Source organism: Diceros bicornis, chromosome 18 (assembly GCF_020826845.1).
Source record: "Diceros bicornis minor isolate mBicDic1 chromosome 18, mDicBic1.mat.cur, whole genome shotgun sequence".
Taxonomy (NCBI): Eukaryota; Metazoa; Chordata; class Mammalia; order Perissodactyla; family Rhinocerotidae; genus Diceros; species Diceros bicornis.
In genome coordinates this window covers 29,792,887-29,809,786 of record NC_080757.1, presented here as the reverse complement: position 1 = coordinate 29,809,786, position 16,900 = coordinate 29,792,887, and the positions used below count along the sequence as shown (strand labels likewise).

General features: G+C 46.4%; 1 protein-coding gene across 2 annotated transcripts; it reads right to left on the bottom strand.

Annotated features, from left to right (window-relative positions):
- Window positions 1–1,326: 1,326 nt before the first annotated feature.
- MRPS23 (mitochondrial ribosomal protein S23) lies at window positions 1,327–8,105 on the bottom strand. 2 transcript variants are annotated; one of them, XM_058560591.1, is made up of 5 exons: window positions 8,001–8,105; window positions 7,307–7,477; window positions 2,418–2,495; window positions 2,091–2,217; window positions 1,327–1,708 (listed from the first exon to the last, which is right to left on the bottom strand). In XM_058560591.1, exons 1-5 carry the CDS (start codon window positions 8,042–8,044, stop codon window positions 1,562–1,564), a joined length of 567 nt encoding a protein of 188 aa, XP_058416574.1. In that variant the 5' UTR covers window positions 8,045–8,105; the 3' UTR covers window positions 1,327–1,561. The 2 variants fall into 2 exon arrangements, with proteins under 2 accessions (XP_058416574.1, XP_058416573.1); XM_058560590.1 differs by having other exon boundaries at window positions 1,327–1,714; window positions 8,001–8,104.
- Between the last annotated feature and the right edge of the window lie 8,795 nt (window positions 8,106–16,900).

Sequence of the window (16,900 nt, the reverse complement as noted above, 5' to 3'; positions counted from 1 at the left end):
GTGTATATGCCCAAAATACTTCCAGAAAGCCACACAAGGAAATGGTGATAGTGGTGGCCTCAGGGGAGGGAAAATTGGTGGCTGGGGGACACAGGTGGGAGGGAAACTGGCTTTCATCTTTAAATTTTGAACCATGTGCATGTATAAGTTTTTAAAGAATTATGCAACAAACAACTTTTTTAAGTCCTCATTACCATGGCAAAGAAACTGGCTTTTAAATCCCAGAAACGTAAGGTTTAGAGATGAGGGGCCCTCAACTGTTCCTCTGAGAACAGAATCGTCTCCTCCACCTGCTCAGGTCCCCTCCCAAGGCCTGGCCTGGTATTTGGCGCTGAACAGTTGACTAACGTTTCTGAATGGATGAAATTTACTTCCCCATCTAAAAGCACAGCATTCCCCAAACAAAAGGAATGATAAAATAGTGATGGGGGGCTGAGGAGGGGGGAGCAGCATGGCTGAGAATTGCTTTTGCCTCATGTACTCAGTGACTTCCCATTAACTGAGTACCCACGTGCACGGAGGTGCACAGCCTGTGAGGCGTGAGCCCGCCCTTAGTCCACCAGGAGACACAAGACACTGTACACAAAGAACAACAGGTAGAAAAGCTACACGAGTTTTCAAATAAGGACTTTCCGAAGCAGCTTATTACCAGCAACTGAAAATCACTGGCCTTGCCACAAATGCAAAGGCCACAGTCTCAGGGGAGTATTTCATTTATGTAGTCAAAGATATGGAAATGAGGAAAGCAGCTGACCAGACCTTGTAAGCACACCTGGACACTGGGGAGGCAGGTGGATGCTGGTGGAGAGCATCATCTAAACTAGCTGGCCCTCCTGGCAACCCAGTTACCTACAGAGATGTCATCTGAATTTGGTCTTTAGCTGGTCTAAAGAATTTGGTCTAATCATTCATTCATTCAACAAATCTTTACTGAGCAGCTACTATGTGTGGGCCTATGCCCATTGTCTCCAGCACACTCAGTCCATGAGATTAAAGTTATGGTTTTGGCCTTTGTCTATCATCAATGATGGGTCCTCACTCTCTCTGCAAAGCACAAGTCAGCTTGGCCGCTCGAAGTGAAGTCCAATCGTTCTACAGCAAAAGGTACAAAGATATCTGCAGACAGAAACAGTTGGCCAAGGGACCACACCATATGTGTAAGTAAAAGTCTAATGGATCCAGAGAAGAGAAACATACCAGAGAATCAAATGTAGCCAGCCCGCATATCAACACAAAAACCCAGGCAAACCTACCCAGAATGGGTCCCATTCAAACAATACTGATAAAGGTTTCTTCATGTTATTTACAATTTTAAAGTAAATTGACTTTATAGGCAGCTAGGGAATTCTTTATTTAATACCGTCCTAACATAAAAGTTCACATAACTGCTTCTTTCAAACCATGATACTGAGCTTTATGACAACCTAGAAACAGGAACTCAAAGAAGGCAAACGCAATGCCTTAGAGATCAAGAAACATTTACACAGTTCAGCTGTCAAACACAGTTCACCATCCATCCAGTGCACACAGTCTGGCTGTCAGTATACACGATGCAAGCTTTTCAGGGAGGTGAGAGGCCTTTCGACTGTTCTTCAGGTGCCTCCCAATGCTGCTCCTGTGGGACTTCTTTCAGAGGCTGGTGTTTTTCCAACACAGTTTGGGGTTCGCGATCCACGTGTTCAGATTTCCAGGAAACGGGACGACCCTCCTGTTGCTTAAAAGACCAGACGTAAGTACGTCACACAGATGTTACCATTTTCACTCAATTAATTAGCTGACGCCATACGACTAGGCCTGTTCTATCACTGAGTCAAAAATTTAACATTAGCATCTCAGGTCAAATTCCATTATAACAAACAAACACACAATAAAAATCTCTATAGAACCACAATTTCAAAAGCCCTAATGACAACTCACTTGTTGCCAGCAGCAGCCATTACCACAAAATTTCAGTATATTCAATCTAATAGTATTTGACCTGGAGTATAAGAATATGAGCCAAGGGCTGGGGAAAGAAAACCAAGCCTTCCCTTAATCTCTGACAAAGAGGCAACTAATTCTAATAACAATTTTAATAATAAAATACTCACAGTCCTTGCTTCTCCTACTCGTCTTAAAATGACACCTTCTGCCAATAAAGCCTTCCCTGTTTCCACAAATAACTTCTCTTCATCTGTTTCTCCGAGTTTCTGTAGCTCAATGTACTTCTCCACAAACCTGGAATTCCAAGTGGTCACACCTTAGGTCTGTATACTGAGAGTTGCCAAGATATACTGTTACACGGTATCAAGCATTCCCTTAACAGATCTTCATCTTTTTCTTCAAGCGGAATTCAACAAAACTTCACAAACTGACAACTAAATCCTTTAAAAAAAAAATTTTTTTTTAAGTAACTCAGGACATGTAAAATGGCTTACCGTTGACACGTAGACTTGAAGTTTGGATTGAACAGATCGAAAGCTTTTTGACCAGATCCATAGGTCAAATAAAATTTCCTAGAAAATACAAACGTCACAACATAAATCTCCAGTTACAGATCATGGCCAAGAAGGGCGTAGAGTAATTGCTAGGCCCTGAGGAGTTAAGTGTAACATGGCTACACAGCCTGAGCCTAATAGATTTTGCTGTTGTTTTTTTTAAATAAATTAATACATACACATGGGAAATACATCAAATGTTACAAAAGGGTATCCAGTGAAAAGTAACACTCCTTCTCACCTCTGCACCCCAATGCCTCAGCTCCCCTCCTGGGAGGCAACACGAACCAGCTCCTTGCCTATCCATGCAGAAATATTCTAGTAAGATACAAGCACACATGCATCTGTCATTCCCTGTCCCCAGGCACAGTTTTAACCCCACGGACAGTAAACACTGTTCTGTATCTTGCCTTTTTTAATTCATATTTCTTAGAGATCATTTCAAATCAGCGCGTGTAGATTGTTTCCAGTCCTTTGCGACCCTAGACAGTGCTGTAATCATTATTTTTATCTACGTTTCTTAGTGCACTGTGCAAACAAGTTTGCGGAATAAATTCATAAAAGTGGTATTATTGGGGTAAGGTATGTGCATTTGTAATTTGGCCTTCCAAATTGCCAAAATGCTTTCCAAAGCAGTTGTGCCAATTTCTACCCACCAGTAACATATGAGACTGCCTACTTCCATACCCTGGCCAAATTACATTCTCCAATTTTTGATCTTTGTCAATTGATAGATGAAAAATCATAACTCATTGTAGTTTTGCTTTTCTTACAAAAGAGATTGGATATCTTTTCATATTTAAAAGCAAACTGAATTTCCTCTTCTGTGACCTGTCCATGTTCTTTGCCCATTTTTCCATTTGGTGGTCTTTTTCTTTCTTTCTTTCTTTTTCCAGTTTTATTGAGAAATAATTGACATACATCACTGTATAAATTTAAGGCTTACTGCATGACAGTCTGATTTACATATATCGTGAAATGATTACAACAGGTTTAGCTAACATCTGTCTTCTCATGTAGATACAATAAAAAGAAAGGAAAGAAAAACTTTCTTGTAATGAGAACTCTTAGGATTTACTCTCAACAGCTTTCCTGTATATCATACTGCAGTGTTAGCTACAGTCATCATGTTGTACATTACATTCCTAGTACTCATCTTATAAGTGGAAGCTTGTACCTTTTGGCCTCCTCCCTCCAATTCCCCCTCCCCATTCCCTGCCTCTGGTAACAAGTCTGATCTCTTTTTCTATGAGTTTGTTGGTTTTAGATTCCACATATAAGTAAGATCATACAGTATCTGTCTGGCTTATCTCATTTAGCACAGTGCCTTTAAAGTCCATCCATGTATTCCCAAATGATAGGATTTCCTTGTTTTTTTATGGCTGAATCATATTCATTACATATGTATGGTGGTCTTTTTCTTACTGACTTACAAGCAAACTTTATAGTAGTATAAACAGGAAATTAGCCCTTTGTCATACATGGTGCCAAATTTTTTGCCAGTATGTTGGATGACTTCTGATTTTGCTTATGGTACTTTTTTTTGTGCAGAAAATTTTAGTATTTTCACTATGACTTAAGGGTTTTATGTCATGCTTCGAAAGGCCTTTATCACTCAGATTATTTTTAAAATTCTCCCATATTTTCTTCTAGAACTTTTATGATTTCACTTTTTACATTTAGGTTTTGATATATCTGGAATTTATTTTCTTATAAATTCTTAAAAATATCAAAAACATGAAAAAAGAAAAAAAGCCACAAAGATAAAGATTAAAAAACTATTTAAAACAGAGTGTTATTATTTTGGCATTAACAGTAATAACAGAGAGAGCAGTAAAATATTCCACGTTCTCCAATGACCTATCACCCAGTTCTACTGCTAGCCACACAGGAGAAGCACAAATGATTTTAATTTATAAATGAACCTGGAAAGCATCCTGACCAAGTGCATGCAATGGACCTGAGCAGAAAAGTGCTGAAAAAGTATTTAATGCCCCAAAGATCTCGTATCCTACCCTAAAAATTTCCAAGTACAGCAAGAACATACTTGCTCTCCTACCTCAAAGGAGTGTTGCGGGAAAAAAAAAGATTCCTTAGATGAAAGGTGGCTGGACCTCAATAGAGAATACAATGACTTTATAAATTGTTTTCTTACATCCAGGAACAGGAGTAAGAATAAGGGATATGTATTAACTTCAATTAGGCACAATTTCTGATCCTAACATTTAAGAGAAAAGGAACAGTACAAATTCTAAGTACTTAAAACTAACTGCATCAATATTTGAGGGAAAGGGCTTTGTCAGTGAATTCCCAGTGAGAGACTTACCACTTACATAGAGCCCAAATATGTGTATAGCAGGGTTAACTGTGACCATAGAAGTAGTTTCTAACCCATTATTCCAGAAGTTGTTTCAGGGAACTAATAAAATTCTGATGGCTGTTCTCCATCAGCCCCAATCCTGGCCCTCCATTCCTCCTCATCAAAGAATTTTCTCTTATGCCTCCCTCCGCTAGCAGAGTGGTTCATTCATTAATTTCTTCTTTCACGAGACAATTAAAAAAGCAACTTGCATGCCACGCACTGGCCTGGGCACTGAGGTTACAAGGATGAATATGACAGTGCCTAGCCCATGGCAGTGCTTAATAAATGTTTGTTATTGAATGAAGACAGCGTGTTTGGCATGCAGAGTTATCAAGGACAGGCTAAGGCCATAACAGGGGCAACACGAACACAGTACTCAGCGTACACAAACGGGGAGATACTAACTCTGGGAGCCATCAGAGAAGTATCCCCAAAAGAATGTGACCACTGAGCTACTCTTTTTGTTTTATCATCATAAAATTAAGGATTTGGCTAAAAGGTTTATACGTGACTCAAATGAGAAAAAAAAAAGAGCTTTAAAGACATTTTTAAGAATGTTACCGGGAAACCATTAGAAGTACCTCTTCCATGGCTATTTAGATCTGGGGGAAAAGGAGAGCGAAGGAGGTAAAAGAACAAATATTTCTACTAGTTTCAACACCTGATTTGCACTTGGAAAGCGACTCAGAAAAAGATAGTTGAGTTTACTCAAAAAATCCACCCAAAGGAAACAATCAGTGTTATAGAGAAAGACATATCTTCAAAAATATTGCTATTTATTATAGCTAATATTATATAAACACCATAAATGTCCAACATTACAGAAATGGTTAAATACAGAACATTCACAATAGGTTAATACATTTTACAAAATGTATAACATGAGGGGCTGGATCCATGGGGTAGTAGTTAAGTTTGCACACTCCGCTTCAGTGGCCCAGGGTTTGCAGGATTGAATCCCGGGTGTGGACTTATGCATCGCTCATCAAGGCATGCTGTGGTGGTGTCCCACATACAAAACAGAGGAAGATGGGCACAGATGTTACCTCAGGGCTAATCTTCCTCAGCAAAAAGAGGAAAATTGGCAAGAGATGTTAACTCAGGGCCAATCTTCCTCATCCAAAAAAAAAAAAAAAGTATAACATGAGAAAATGCAATAATGTTAAGGAGCAAAAAAAGGCATGAATTATTAGTATCAGATGTTACCAGTTAAATATATATATACACAGAAAAGACTGGAAGGAAACAGACCCAAATGTTATTAATCATAACAGTAATACTGGTTAACATTTATTGAAGGCTTACTTTGTGCAAAGCACTGGACTAAAAGCTTTTCATATGTTATCTTATTTAATCCTAACAGTCTCGGGGCCGGCCTGGTGGTGCAAGCGGTTAAGTGCGCACGCTCCGCTGTGGCAACCCGGGGTTCACAGGTTCAGGTCCCGGGTGCGCAATGATGCAACGCTTGCTAAGCCATGCTGTGGCGGCGTCCCATATAAAAGTAGAGGAAGATGGCCACGGATGTTAGCTCAGGGCCAATCTTCCTCAAGAAAAAAGGGGAAGATTGGCATCAGATGTTAGCTCAGGGCTAGTCCTCCTCACAAAAAAAAACAGATCTTAACAGTCTATTAGGTACTATTGTTATATTTTACTCTGTGGAAACTGAAGCTTGCAGGGTAATTTGCCCAAGGTCACTCAGCTAGAAGTAGCCAGGCTTGACTTCAAAACATTCTCTCTAGATGGTGGGATTATCGGTGATTTGTGCTTTCTTTTTTATGTTTTTCCTTTGTTTCTAAATTTTCTACAATGAACATGTGTTACTTCTACAATAAAAGAGTAGATACTAAAGAAACAAAGAAAGAAAGCACCTTCCCTCCAATTCCTAGTGATGATTATTTTTAAATCCCTTGGATTCATAAGCTTCTTTCTCTCTGAAGTGGCTTCAAAGATCCCGACTGGATCCCTAGACCATGTTCCTATCTCCAGTCCTGGAGAAGGCAGGCACATGGACCAAGCGCAAGCTTGGCGTCACAGATGTGATTCCCAGGTCTGCCACCTTACCATGTAACCGCACAGGAAGTTAGTTAGTTGACTTCCTTGAGCCTCATAGTCGTCATGAATAAAATGGAGACAAGTATACCTACCTTGCAGGGATAGAGTAGGGCTTACATGAGATAACGTTTGTTAAAGGCTTAGCATAGTGCTGAGCACAAAGCAGGTGCGCAGAAACGGGTAGCTACAATTGCAATGATCAGTCAACTGCTGGGCTCCAGATTCTACTTCTCACAACTTCTGTTTCTCTCACATGGGGGACGGGCACTGATTCCCTAATTTAGCTAGATATACAAGACCTTCTCCACAGGGCAAGCTCTGACTCAATTCCTAATTTAAGTTACCAGACTGCTAGCTAAACCTTTCCTTCTGAAGTTCTGCTGCCTCCTGTCCACCACACGGGCTTCACACTCACGCTCGAATCCGATCCTCGTGGTAAAAGATGTCCTGGATGGGAGCTTTGGCTTTGCCGTATCGCAAGCGGGGCCTCCGAAAGACCGGCTCCCTCAGCGGGGGAAAAGCGTTGTATATGTCAAACCAGAGGGGCTTCTCCTTCAACACCCCAGCCCGAATCAGGTCCCGAGTCCTTCAGGAAGGGAAAAGAACGACGGTCAGTCGGTTACAACAGCCTGTCTAAGCCCCTGAATCAGTCTAGCCACAGCCTGGGATATCAGAGGGCTCACCGAATCTGCAACATAGAACCGGAGAATGCGGGGAGCAGGGGGTTCCCCATCTACAGGTAAGATACTTCATATCCCAAACCAACCTAACAACGCTCAGGGGTTAGGTCCTTCTATCTTCTTACGTGCGCCCCACCCCCCTCGCCCCATCACGGAAAATGCAAGGACGGTCCAGCCAGGCCCATCAGCCTCTCCCTCCCTTGCTCTTCCTGGATACCTCCACTCGGGGACAGGGGAGTTGCAACCTTTAACGGGAAAGGTAAGAAATTCAAAGAGCCCAACTACTCAGAGGCAGGAGACAGCACAAGAGTCCCCACTGGGCTCAGACCCGCGCCCCCGGAGAACGCCTCACCCTGCTCAGACCCACCCAAGGAGGAGCGTGACCCGCTGACAGCCCCCGCCCGGCTCAGCCCGGCTCCGAGCACACACCGCGAGAAAATGCTCCCCACGGTCTCCAGCCGGCTCCCTGCCATGGCCCGGGCCTGGGATCCAGCACGGCCAGCGGTACCGGAAGCGGAAGGGCCCGCGGCAGGCAAAGGGGGCGTAAGTTGCTGGCCGAGTCGAGGATCGCGGTGCTTAGACTACAGCCCTCATGGAGAGCTGAGCCAGGCAGAAGCAAAGGATGGGCCGAACTGACGCGCTCCTCGGCTGCCGGCCAGGTTCAGACAGGAGCACTCGACAGCCGAGCCGAAGGGGACGGAGCGAGCCACAGCCGGGCAGAAGCAATAAATGACCGATCTAGGGGAGGGATTAATTAAGGCAATGGCTTAACCCTTTCTGCCTTGCTGAGCCAACTCCTCTCGAGAAGGTCCGGCCGCGCGGAGGGAAGATGGTGGGAAGTTAGGGGGAAGACGCAGCCTACATTCTGGGGAGCCAACCACGCCATGGAATGCATAAAGGCAGAGATTAGAGGTCCCCATCTCTGGGCCCCGACTGCGCCTGATCTTGGTTCAGAAGGAAACCGAGGCCCGGGGAGGGGCAGTCACTTGCCCAGGGTCACACTAGAGACCAGGCCTCCGCGCTCCGTCTCCTGCTGTTTAGCGCTCTCCTCTAAACCCTTTGGCCCTGGAGCGCCACCTGCATCCGCTCTAATAGGGAATCTGCCGACAGCTAGTGTTTTCTCCGCGGGAGGCGTCGCTAGCTAACTCCTCCTTGGAGCTTGAAAAGTGCAAGTGTCCGGAACAAAGAAATTCTGAGAAGGAAGCTCAAAAATCTGAGGAAAGTAACCTGAGGGTTACCTTTTGACCCCAAGATCATACTTGGGGTAAAGTACCTCATAGAAATGAAAGCACGATTTCCTGAAGATATTTATGCAAGGATCGTCATTGCAGTATTATTTGTAATGGCCAAAGAAAAGAAATGGCTGGAAAATTATGGTTCGTATAGTCTACGGAATCCTATGCAGCTGTTAAAATGAACGCGTTAGATTCATATGTATTTACCTAGATGAATGCCCATGACTTAGATGAAAGAGTAAGTTGCAGAGAAACGCCTTTAGTGGGATCCTAACCTGTTAAAAAAGAAAACGCCTTTATATGTGTTTGTGTTTGTATGAGGATAGAAACCACGTGGAAGGACACACGAGGATGTGAACGTTGGTTCTCTCCAGTGAAACCGTAGGAGGGAAAGGAAGAATTTTTTCTTTATCCCTCAGAGTTTGGCCTGGGAAGACTTTGTATTCATATTTGAACTTTTTAATTCAGTGAAATGTTTTGAATCGCATACACACAATATATCTCCCGGGAGCCCATTATCTTTGTCAGCAGGAAAGAGCATCAAATCATCTCCGAGTCCTCCCGTTTTTATGGGAGGCTGGTGAGGAGGAGGAAAGACATGTTCGATGAGCAGTCACTGCTTGTTTGCGTTAGCTCACTGAATCCACACACCTACCCACAGAGTGGCTGTTATTATCCTCATCGTAGATGACAAAGTGAGGCCACGCGCTAAGTACCTCGTCTGACAGGTAACTGACAGAGCCAGGCTTCCAGCCCACCCCCAGCCCTTTCCAGGACCCCACAATGCCTCCCTAGCTGTGCCACAAGGTGAAGACTGGTGGACTGAGGAGGTCAGGCAAAACCAGCCCCAGGGGCAGCGGACAGGGTGATTTGAGGCCCAGGGCTCAACTGAGAGGTGGGTTTCACTGCTGCCTCAGGGCCCTCTGGAACAGGGAGGAGAGAGCACAGCTCTGGCTGCTGGGCCAAGTGTGGAGGCTGCGTTCTCCCCGTCCTTGGAAGGTCTAGAAGACTTCACTCTAGGGAGAGCAAACATGCTCCCGGCTAAATATAGTCTTCCTAGGCCTCCTGACAAGTTTCTAATTCTGTCCAAGTCAGAGCTAGCTGCCAGCCCAGACCACAGACACACTTCCCTTCTCCCACTTGGGCCTGCCCCGGAGGCCACTGCAGTTACCGCTGCTCAAGAATTAGACGGGTTTATTCCAAGTTCAGGGAGGGGAGCCAGAGACCCAAACCCTCAGTGGGGGAGCAATTGCAGGGCAGGAATTTTCTCTCTACATCTTCTTGGGGAAGTCACTTCCTCTTCCAAGCCTTTAAAGTTTCCCCTCCAGCATCATATTTAATGCTTCTGTAACTGAGAGAGCAGAATGTTGGTGGGGAGAGTGGGGAGACCATGGAGATGTGGGAGCAAGATGGACCGGGAACCCTCTGAGCTTGCAACAGGAAGTGCACAGCCCAGTGAGCGTTCCTTCAGAATATAGGAGGAAGCTGTTGGGCAGCTGGGGGCAGGCAGAATGGACATTAGAGGCTTTCTGTCTCCTCCCCAGGGCTCTTAAGCCTGCAAGGGGCTGATGCACGCATGCCATGCACTGCCCCAAAGACCTGGATTATCTCACTCAAGTGTTCAAGTGCCTGATGCCATAGGTAATGTCCTGACAATCTTGCAGGTAAGGAAACAGAACTTGTAAACTCTCCAAAAGGCCGTATTCCTTCCACCACTTGGCCCCATTTTTGTCCCACAGTCTCACACTGTAGATGTGCCCACGAATCGTGTCACCTTGGGCAAGTTACAGAACTTTCCAAGCCTCTGTGTCCCCATCTGTTAAAATGTGGAAGGCATTGTTAACTCTCTGTGTGGCTTGTTGCAAGAGTAGAAGCGACCATTCATGTAAAGCGCTCATCGCAGCCCCGGCACTTAGTGAGTGCTCGTGAATAAGAAGTCTGCTGGCTGTTACAGCATCGCTGTCGCTGCTGTGTCCCATCATCTGATTGCCACCAGGGACTGCAGCATTTTGATGCTATTTCATAGATTGCTTTATTGTTTTATTTTCTTGTTAAACGATCCATTCATCCCACAGACATGTAAGCACCTACCTGACCCTGTGCTGAGTCCTGGAGAAGCTGACTGTCCAGTGGGGGAGACAGAGAGGCAAATTCAGAATTGATAAGTTATGTGCTGAATAGCTTAGAATTGATAAGTTATGTGCTGAATAGCTGAATAGGTTGTATTAATTTGCGAGGGCCACCATAACAAAGTACCTCAGACTGGGTGGCTCAAACAACAGACATCTCTTTCCTCACAATTCTGGAGGCTAGAAGTCCAAGATCAAGGTTGGCAGGGTTGGTTTCTTCTGAGGCCTCTCTCCTTGGCTTGTAGATGGCCGTCTTCTCCCTGTGTCTCCATGTGGTCTTCCCTCTGTCTTGTCTTCTTATAACACCAGTCATGTTGGATTCGGGCCCAACTTAATGACCTCATTTTAACTTAAATACCTCTTTAAAGACTGTATGTCCAAATACAGTCACGTCGTGAGGTACTGGGGGTTAGGACTTCAGCATATGAGTTTTGGAGGGACACCATTCAGCCCATAACATTGATTGATAAGTACTTGTGCTGAAGAGCTTCCATTTGCCCATCCAGATCCACACCCACTCTGTGCCCTTCTTCGCCCTGCTCTCTGCCCCCGGAGGCTGACTTCTATGACTGTATCCCCTGGCCCCTTGCCCTCTGCTTCCACTTGGGTTCCAGTTGGTACCACCGATGGGAGGCATTGGCAGGGGACTGGCGGGAAGGAGAGAGAAGTCAGTCTCCATTCCCCTGGCTCCCTGCATGTACAGTCCAGGAACATAAAGTCACGGCTCCTGCAGGGCGGCCTCTTCACACACAGCTCTCTCACCAGGTTCCAGTCACTGTTCCCTCCTTGCCCCTTCAGGTCTAGACACAGCAAATGGTGCCCCTCTGTCACTAGCCGTAGGGTCTAGACCATCCCTTGTGACTTCCCTACACTCTGCCCACATCTTTGTAAACGGTGCCAGGGAGTTTGTCAGCCAAAAAGAGGAAGAGCATCCCTAACAGCGGAACAGTTTTGGGAAGTGAAAATCCCAGCATATTGATGAAATCATTGACATGGCTACTCACCTTTGGCAGAGAGCCAGGATCAGGGAGAAATTAGCTGTTGCTTTAAAAGAAGAGGGAAACCATAGTGTATATTCGCTCCAGGGTCCAGGAGGATGAAGGGCAAGGAGGGAGGTGTTCAAGGAGGAGGCAGGAGTGCAATCTCTCACCTCCAGGCTGCTCCCTCTCCCTGCCCAGCCCAGCCCAGCACCCTCCTTCGAGGCCCACACCTCCGCTTCCTGTCAAGAGTCAGGTGGGAAGGCACTTCAGCCCCCAGCACACACTCAGCAGGCCGGGTGAATGCGCCCCAGAACCTGCTCCCTCCCTCCCTCAGCTTCTCTCTCTCACGGTGGGTGTGGTAACTCCGTTTACTTGTCTGGGTCTGTCTCCCTGGGCCTCTCTGAGGGCAGGAACCAGAACGCTTATCTCTGCCTCCTCACACCCAGCCTGGTGCTTGGCCTAGAGCTGGTTCTTAGAGTTTTCTCCTGAGCAGCACAGATGAATAAAGCCAAGTTAGGACAAATGAGGATGCAGCAATCTCAGCCCTCCTTCCTGGAGGCCTCCCCCAGGTACACCAATAGTGAGGAAGCTGTGGTTGAATAGAAGTAATCCTCCACTCCACCATGCATTTGGTCGTTTCCAGTTCTGGCTGTCCTCTGTGCCTCACTGAAGGTTAGATCCCTTTTACAAACCTCTGGGCCTCAGCTTTGTCATCTGTAAAATGGGCATCATCATAGCACCCACCATATAGCCTTGTTGGGAGGAATCAGAGGGTTAAGACCTGCAGAGTGCTTACAACAGTGCCTGGTGTATAGTAACTGCTCAATAAATAGGAGTGCTGATGATAACGATTCCTGACCATTCCACACTTAAACACAATAAATCACAATTTATTAAATCACACTACAATTAAATCACACCTAATGATTCGCATGGCATTTTCACAGGGCTGCCCATTCATTTCTTCAGCAAACAGCAGCCTCGCCCCCAAGGAGAATCCAGTTCAGGCAGAGGAGAGAGAAGCACTTCATGCCTGGGCCTGCCTTGGAAGGTCTGCATCACTGGCTCCTTCTGTAGCCAAGGAAACGGGAGCCAGCTGGGCCTGGAGCAACACTCTGGCCTTTTGTTATCAGAATTAAGGGCCAGTTGGAATCACTCTGTGGCGTTTTCCCAGCAGAGGATGAGGCCCTTAAGAGCAGACATTTCAGGGCTGGTGTGGGCCCTTCTTTTCTTGTGGAAGGCAGGGCAACTCAGTCTTTAATGTGCACCTGAACCTCCTGGGGATCTTGAAAAAAATGCAGATTCTGACTCTGTAGGTCTGCGGTGAGGCCTGAAATTGCATTTCTAACAAGCTTCCAGGTTGATGCCAATACTGCTAATCTGTAGAAAGGGTAACCAACTCGCCCGAGATTGCCCAGGGCTTTCCCAGTTTTAGCATTGCAAGTTCCTCATGCGAGGAAACCACTCAGTCCTGGAAAATCAGGACAGTTGGTTGCTGTATCCACAGAGCACACTCTGCATAGCAAGGCAGGCTAGTGCTGAGTTTGTACTGAGCTTCACGACTCCTCACTTCAGAGGCCCTGGAATAATCCTCTTGGCCTGATATAGAATTGTGACTCTTGACTCTCTAGCCATGACAGGCAGGGTAAATGCTGGTTTTGTGGGGCCTGAAGTTTATATAATCTTAGTGGCCCTTTTAAGAAAAAAAGTACAAAAAATGTCTTTGTTTTGCAAATTTTACAAAACATATGACCAAGTGAACAGAATAAATTTGGCCTCAGGCCAAACAGGTGCTCACCTCTTCTTTCTGGGAAAATGGCGGTGGCCTCTCCGTGGCCAGCGACTGCCACTTCTGAGAGATGACCACCAGGTGGCAGTAGATTTACACAGCCCCCTTCAACAACCGCCCCCCCACCCCCCCATGTCCAGAAATTTCCAAATCTTCCTCCAGCTGGCCCAGCCAGCTAATCCAACACATTAATCTATGCTGTGATAATGGGCAAAAGGAGTTCATGTGCTTCTCTCCCCAGAGCATATTTGCCATTTAATGGAAATACTAAGAGATTATTTTTAAAACCAGATAAAGAACGCTAACAGGTGAGTTCCAGGCACACTGTTGGGTCACGCATCACTATGGAGATGTTTTTTAAGTAGGTGGGCCTTTCTGTGCTCCAAAAATTGCATCTCTGCAGGAGTTCTAGGTCTTATCACCTGTCCCTCCATCCCAACCTATAGCTGAGCGTTTAGGCACCAGCTCTGGCGTTCTGCTGCCTGGGTTCAAATCCAGGTACTCCCACTTACTGAGGGACATGTTGAGTAAGGACCTTAACAGCTCTGTGCCTCAGTTTCCTGATGTGTGAAATAGGAGTAATAATACTGATTTCACGTAATAGTTGTGGGGATTAGGTAAAATAACTTACGTAAAGCACCCCAGAAAAGTGCCCGGCATATAGTAAACATTCATAAGCAGCTATCATCGTCATTACCCCAAACCTAGCCTGCCTTCTGCCTTCTGCAAACCAAGTTCTCCTCCTGTCTTGCTTCCTACCTCAACCCCCTACCAGGTGCTTCAAGAGAACGGAGAGTGGGGACCCCAACATGGTAATAGCTGGGCCAGTTCTTCTGGGTACAGCGTCCTCCAGACCCAAGATCTCCTCTCAAGTAGGGGCTGAGCTCTGGGGACACCAAAGCATACAATGGGGAGGGGCACTGGCTGGACCAGACTCCACATAGCCCAGCTCAGCATTTTTTGCAGGAGATGAATCTGGGAGTATCACCTTGTGGACACCAAGAGCCCAGCATTTGCAGATGAGCATGGTGTGTGAGGGTAGATGGCTAGAGCAGTCATCCGGCCCCGCCTGACTCCCTCCTGGGTCCTGTATACACTGTTCAACAGGGAGGGACTCAGCATGGAGCAGGGGCTTCATCTACTGCACTCCTACTGGACCGATCAGCTTTTTTGGTCTTCTCTCCCCGCCTCCTGCTCTCTGGTTACAATCACCTTCAGTCTCATCTACCCTAATAGGCAAAATAGTGAATGGTTCTCAAACTTTGCTACATATTAGAATCACCTGAGCAGTTTTACAATCTGATTCTCAGGCTAAATCCCAAACCAGAACCTCTGGGAATGGGACCTAAGTATCAGAGATGATTCCAGTGTACAGCAAGTTTGAGAACCAGTGTTCTAGACTGGTGTTTCTTTTTTTATTTTTATTTTTTAAAGGAAGTAATTTTTTTTTAACTTTATTTATTTTTCCCCCCAAAGCCCCAGTAGATAGTTGTATGTCGTAGTTCCACATCCTTCTGGTTGCTGTATGTGGGACGCGGCCTCAGCATGGCCTGAGAAGCGGTGTGTCGGTGCGCGCCCAGGATCCGAACCCCGGGCCGCCAGCAGCGGAGCTCGCGCACTTAACCGCTAAGCCACGGGGCTGGCCCAAGACTGGTGTTTCTTAAGCCTTACTGTGCATGCACATCATCTGAGGATTTAGTTAAAATGCACATTCTGGCTCAGTAGGTCTGGGGCAGAGCCTGAAATTCTGTGTTTCTCACAAGCTCCTGGATGATACAGATGCTGCTGGTCCACAGACCAAACTGTGAGTAGCAAGGTTGTAGAACTGTGGTTCTCAAACGCGAGCATGTATCAGAATCATCTGGAGGGCTGGTTAATATACAGCCCAGGTTCCGAATCAGGAGATCTGGAGTGGGGCCCCATAACATGCATTTCTAACAAGCTGGCAGGTGATGCCAATGCTGCTGGTCCATAGAGCACACTGTAAGCAGCAGGGGTGTAGAGGGTGGAACACAGGTTTCGGAGCCCTGTTTTCTGGCTTCACACCTTGCTAACTCTGTGATCTTGGATAAGTCACTTAATCTTTCTGAATAGTCATTTCATCATCTGTAAAAGGCCATTATTGGGCAAGATTAATTGGGCGAATTTGAAACACCTAACAGACTGCTTAGTGCACTGGCCTGCAAACTTGATTGCACACTTGAATTACCTGGGGAGCTTTCAAAGAAACCAACCTATGGTTGTTGATTTAATTGGTCTGGGGTCCTGAGCGTCAGGAATTTTTTTAAGCTACTCAGATAATTCTACTGTGCAGTCAGTACTAGGCATTGGCCTGGTACTGTGGCTCCCAAACTTCAGTGTACATCAGAATCACAGATTGCTGGGCTGCACTCCCAGAGTTTCTGACTCTGTAGGTCTGGGGTGGGGCTGAGAATTGGCACTTCTAACAAGGTCCCAGGGGCTGGTGCTATGCTCCACAGATTACACTGGTACACAGCTATCAGTAATGAATGCGCAGAGCGGGGTTAGAGGATAATCTTGGTTTGCCCAGGTCCAAACAGCACGTCTGGAGCATCACCAGCTGTCCCAGGTATGCCGATTTACAAGCCTACCTCCGTCTAACTGGGGGTGGGGCCAGATCGTGGTGCGGAGGGGGAGCTTCTTGTAGCGAGAGCAGGAGGGACCTGCGTTGTTTGTCCTGAAGGAGAGTGGGGGCACTAAGCTCAAACACGGCATCAGGGAGAAGAGCGGTGGCCTTGTCCTGGGTGACCCAGAGCCCAGAAACAAGATGTGTGGGTGGAAGCCACAAGGAGGCCTTGGGGCTCAACACAAATTAGAACGTTTTAACCTTGAGAACCGCCCTGTCTGGAAACGGCACCAGCTTCCCCTTTCAGCAGTGAGTTCCCTGGCGTGGGAGGTGGTCCCGCTGAGCTAAGGAGTAGGGGAAAGCCAGAGGTATTTGAACTGGAAGATCTTGGCGGGCCCTCTGAAGCCTGAGCTTGCACATCCGTGCAGCCTTCAGCGCGGCCGTTACTCCAGAAGCGGTCTGTTTATTTAGGGAGGCGACCGGCTGGAGATTTCGCAACAGCCTGGCTTTCCCGTTGGTGTTTCCTTTTCCTATCAGCAAGCGGTTTACGTTCCCAAGGCAAACAGGAAGGCGACAGCAAAGCCAGCAGGTCGGCGAGGTGGCGGCGCG

Excerpts from the sequence above, each read along its gene's own strand:
- MRPS23 (XM_058560590.1), bottom strand. The coding sequence starts at position 8,044 with ATGGCAGGGAGCCGGCTGGAGACCGTGGGGAGCATTTTCTCGCG. Across the intron at positions 2,496-7,306 it reads CACGAGGATCGGATTCGAGC|GAAATTTTATTTGACCTATG; the intron begins GTGAGTGTGAAG and ends TGTATTTTCTAG. Across the intron at positions 2,218-2,417 it reads TTCAAGTCTACGTGTCAACG|GTTTGTGGAGAAGTACATTG; the intron begins GTAAGCCATTTT and ends TTGGAATTCCAG.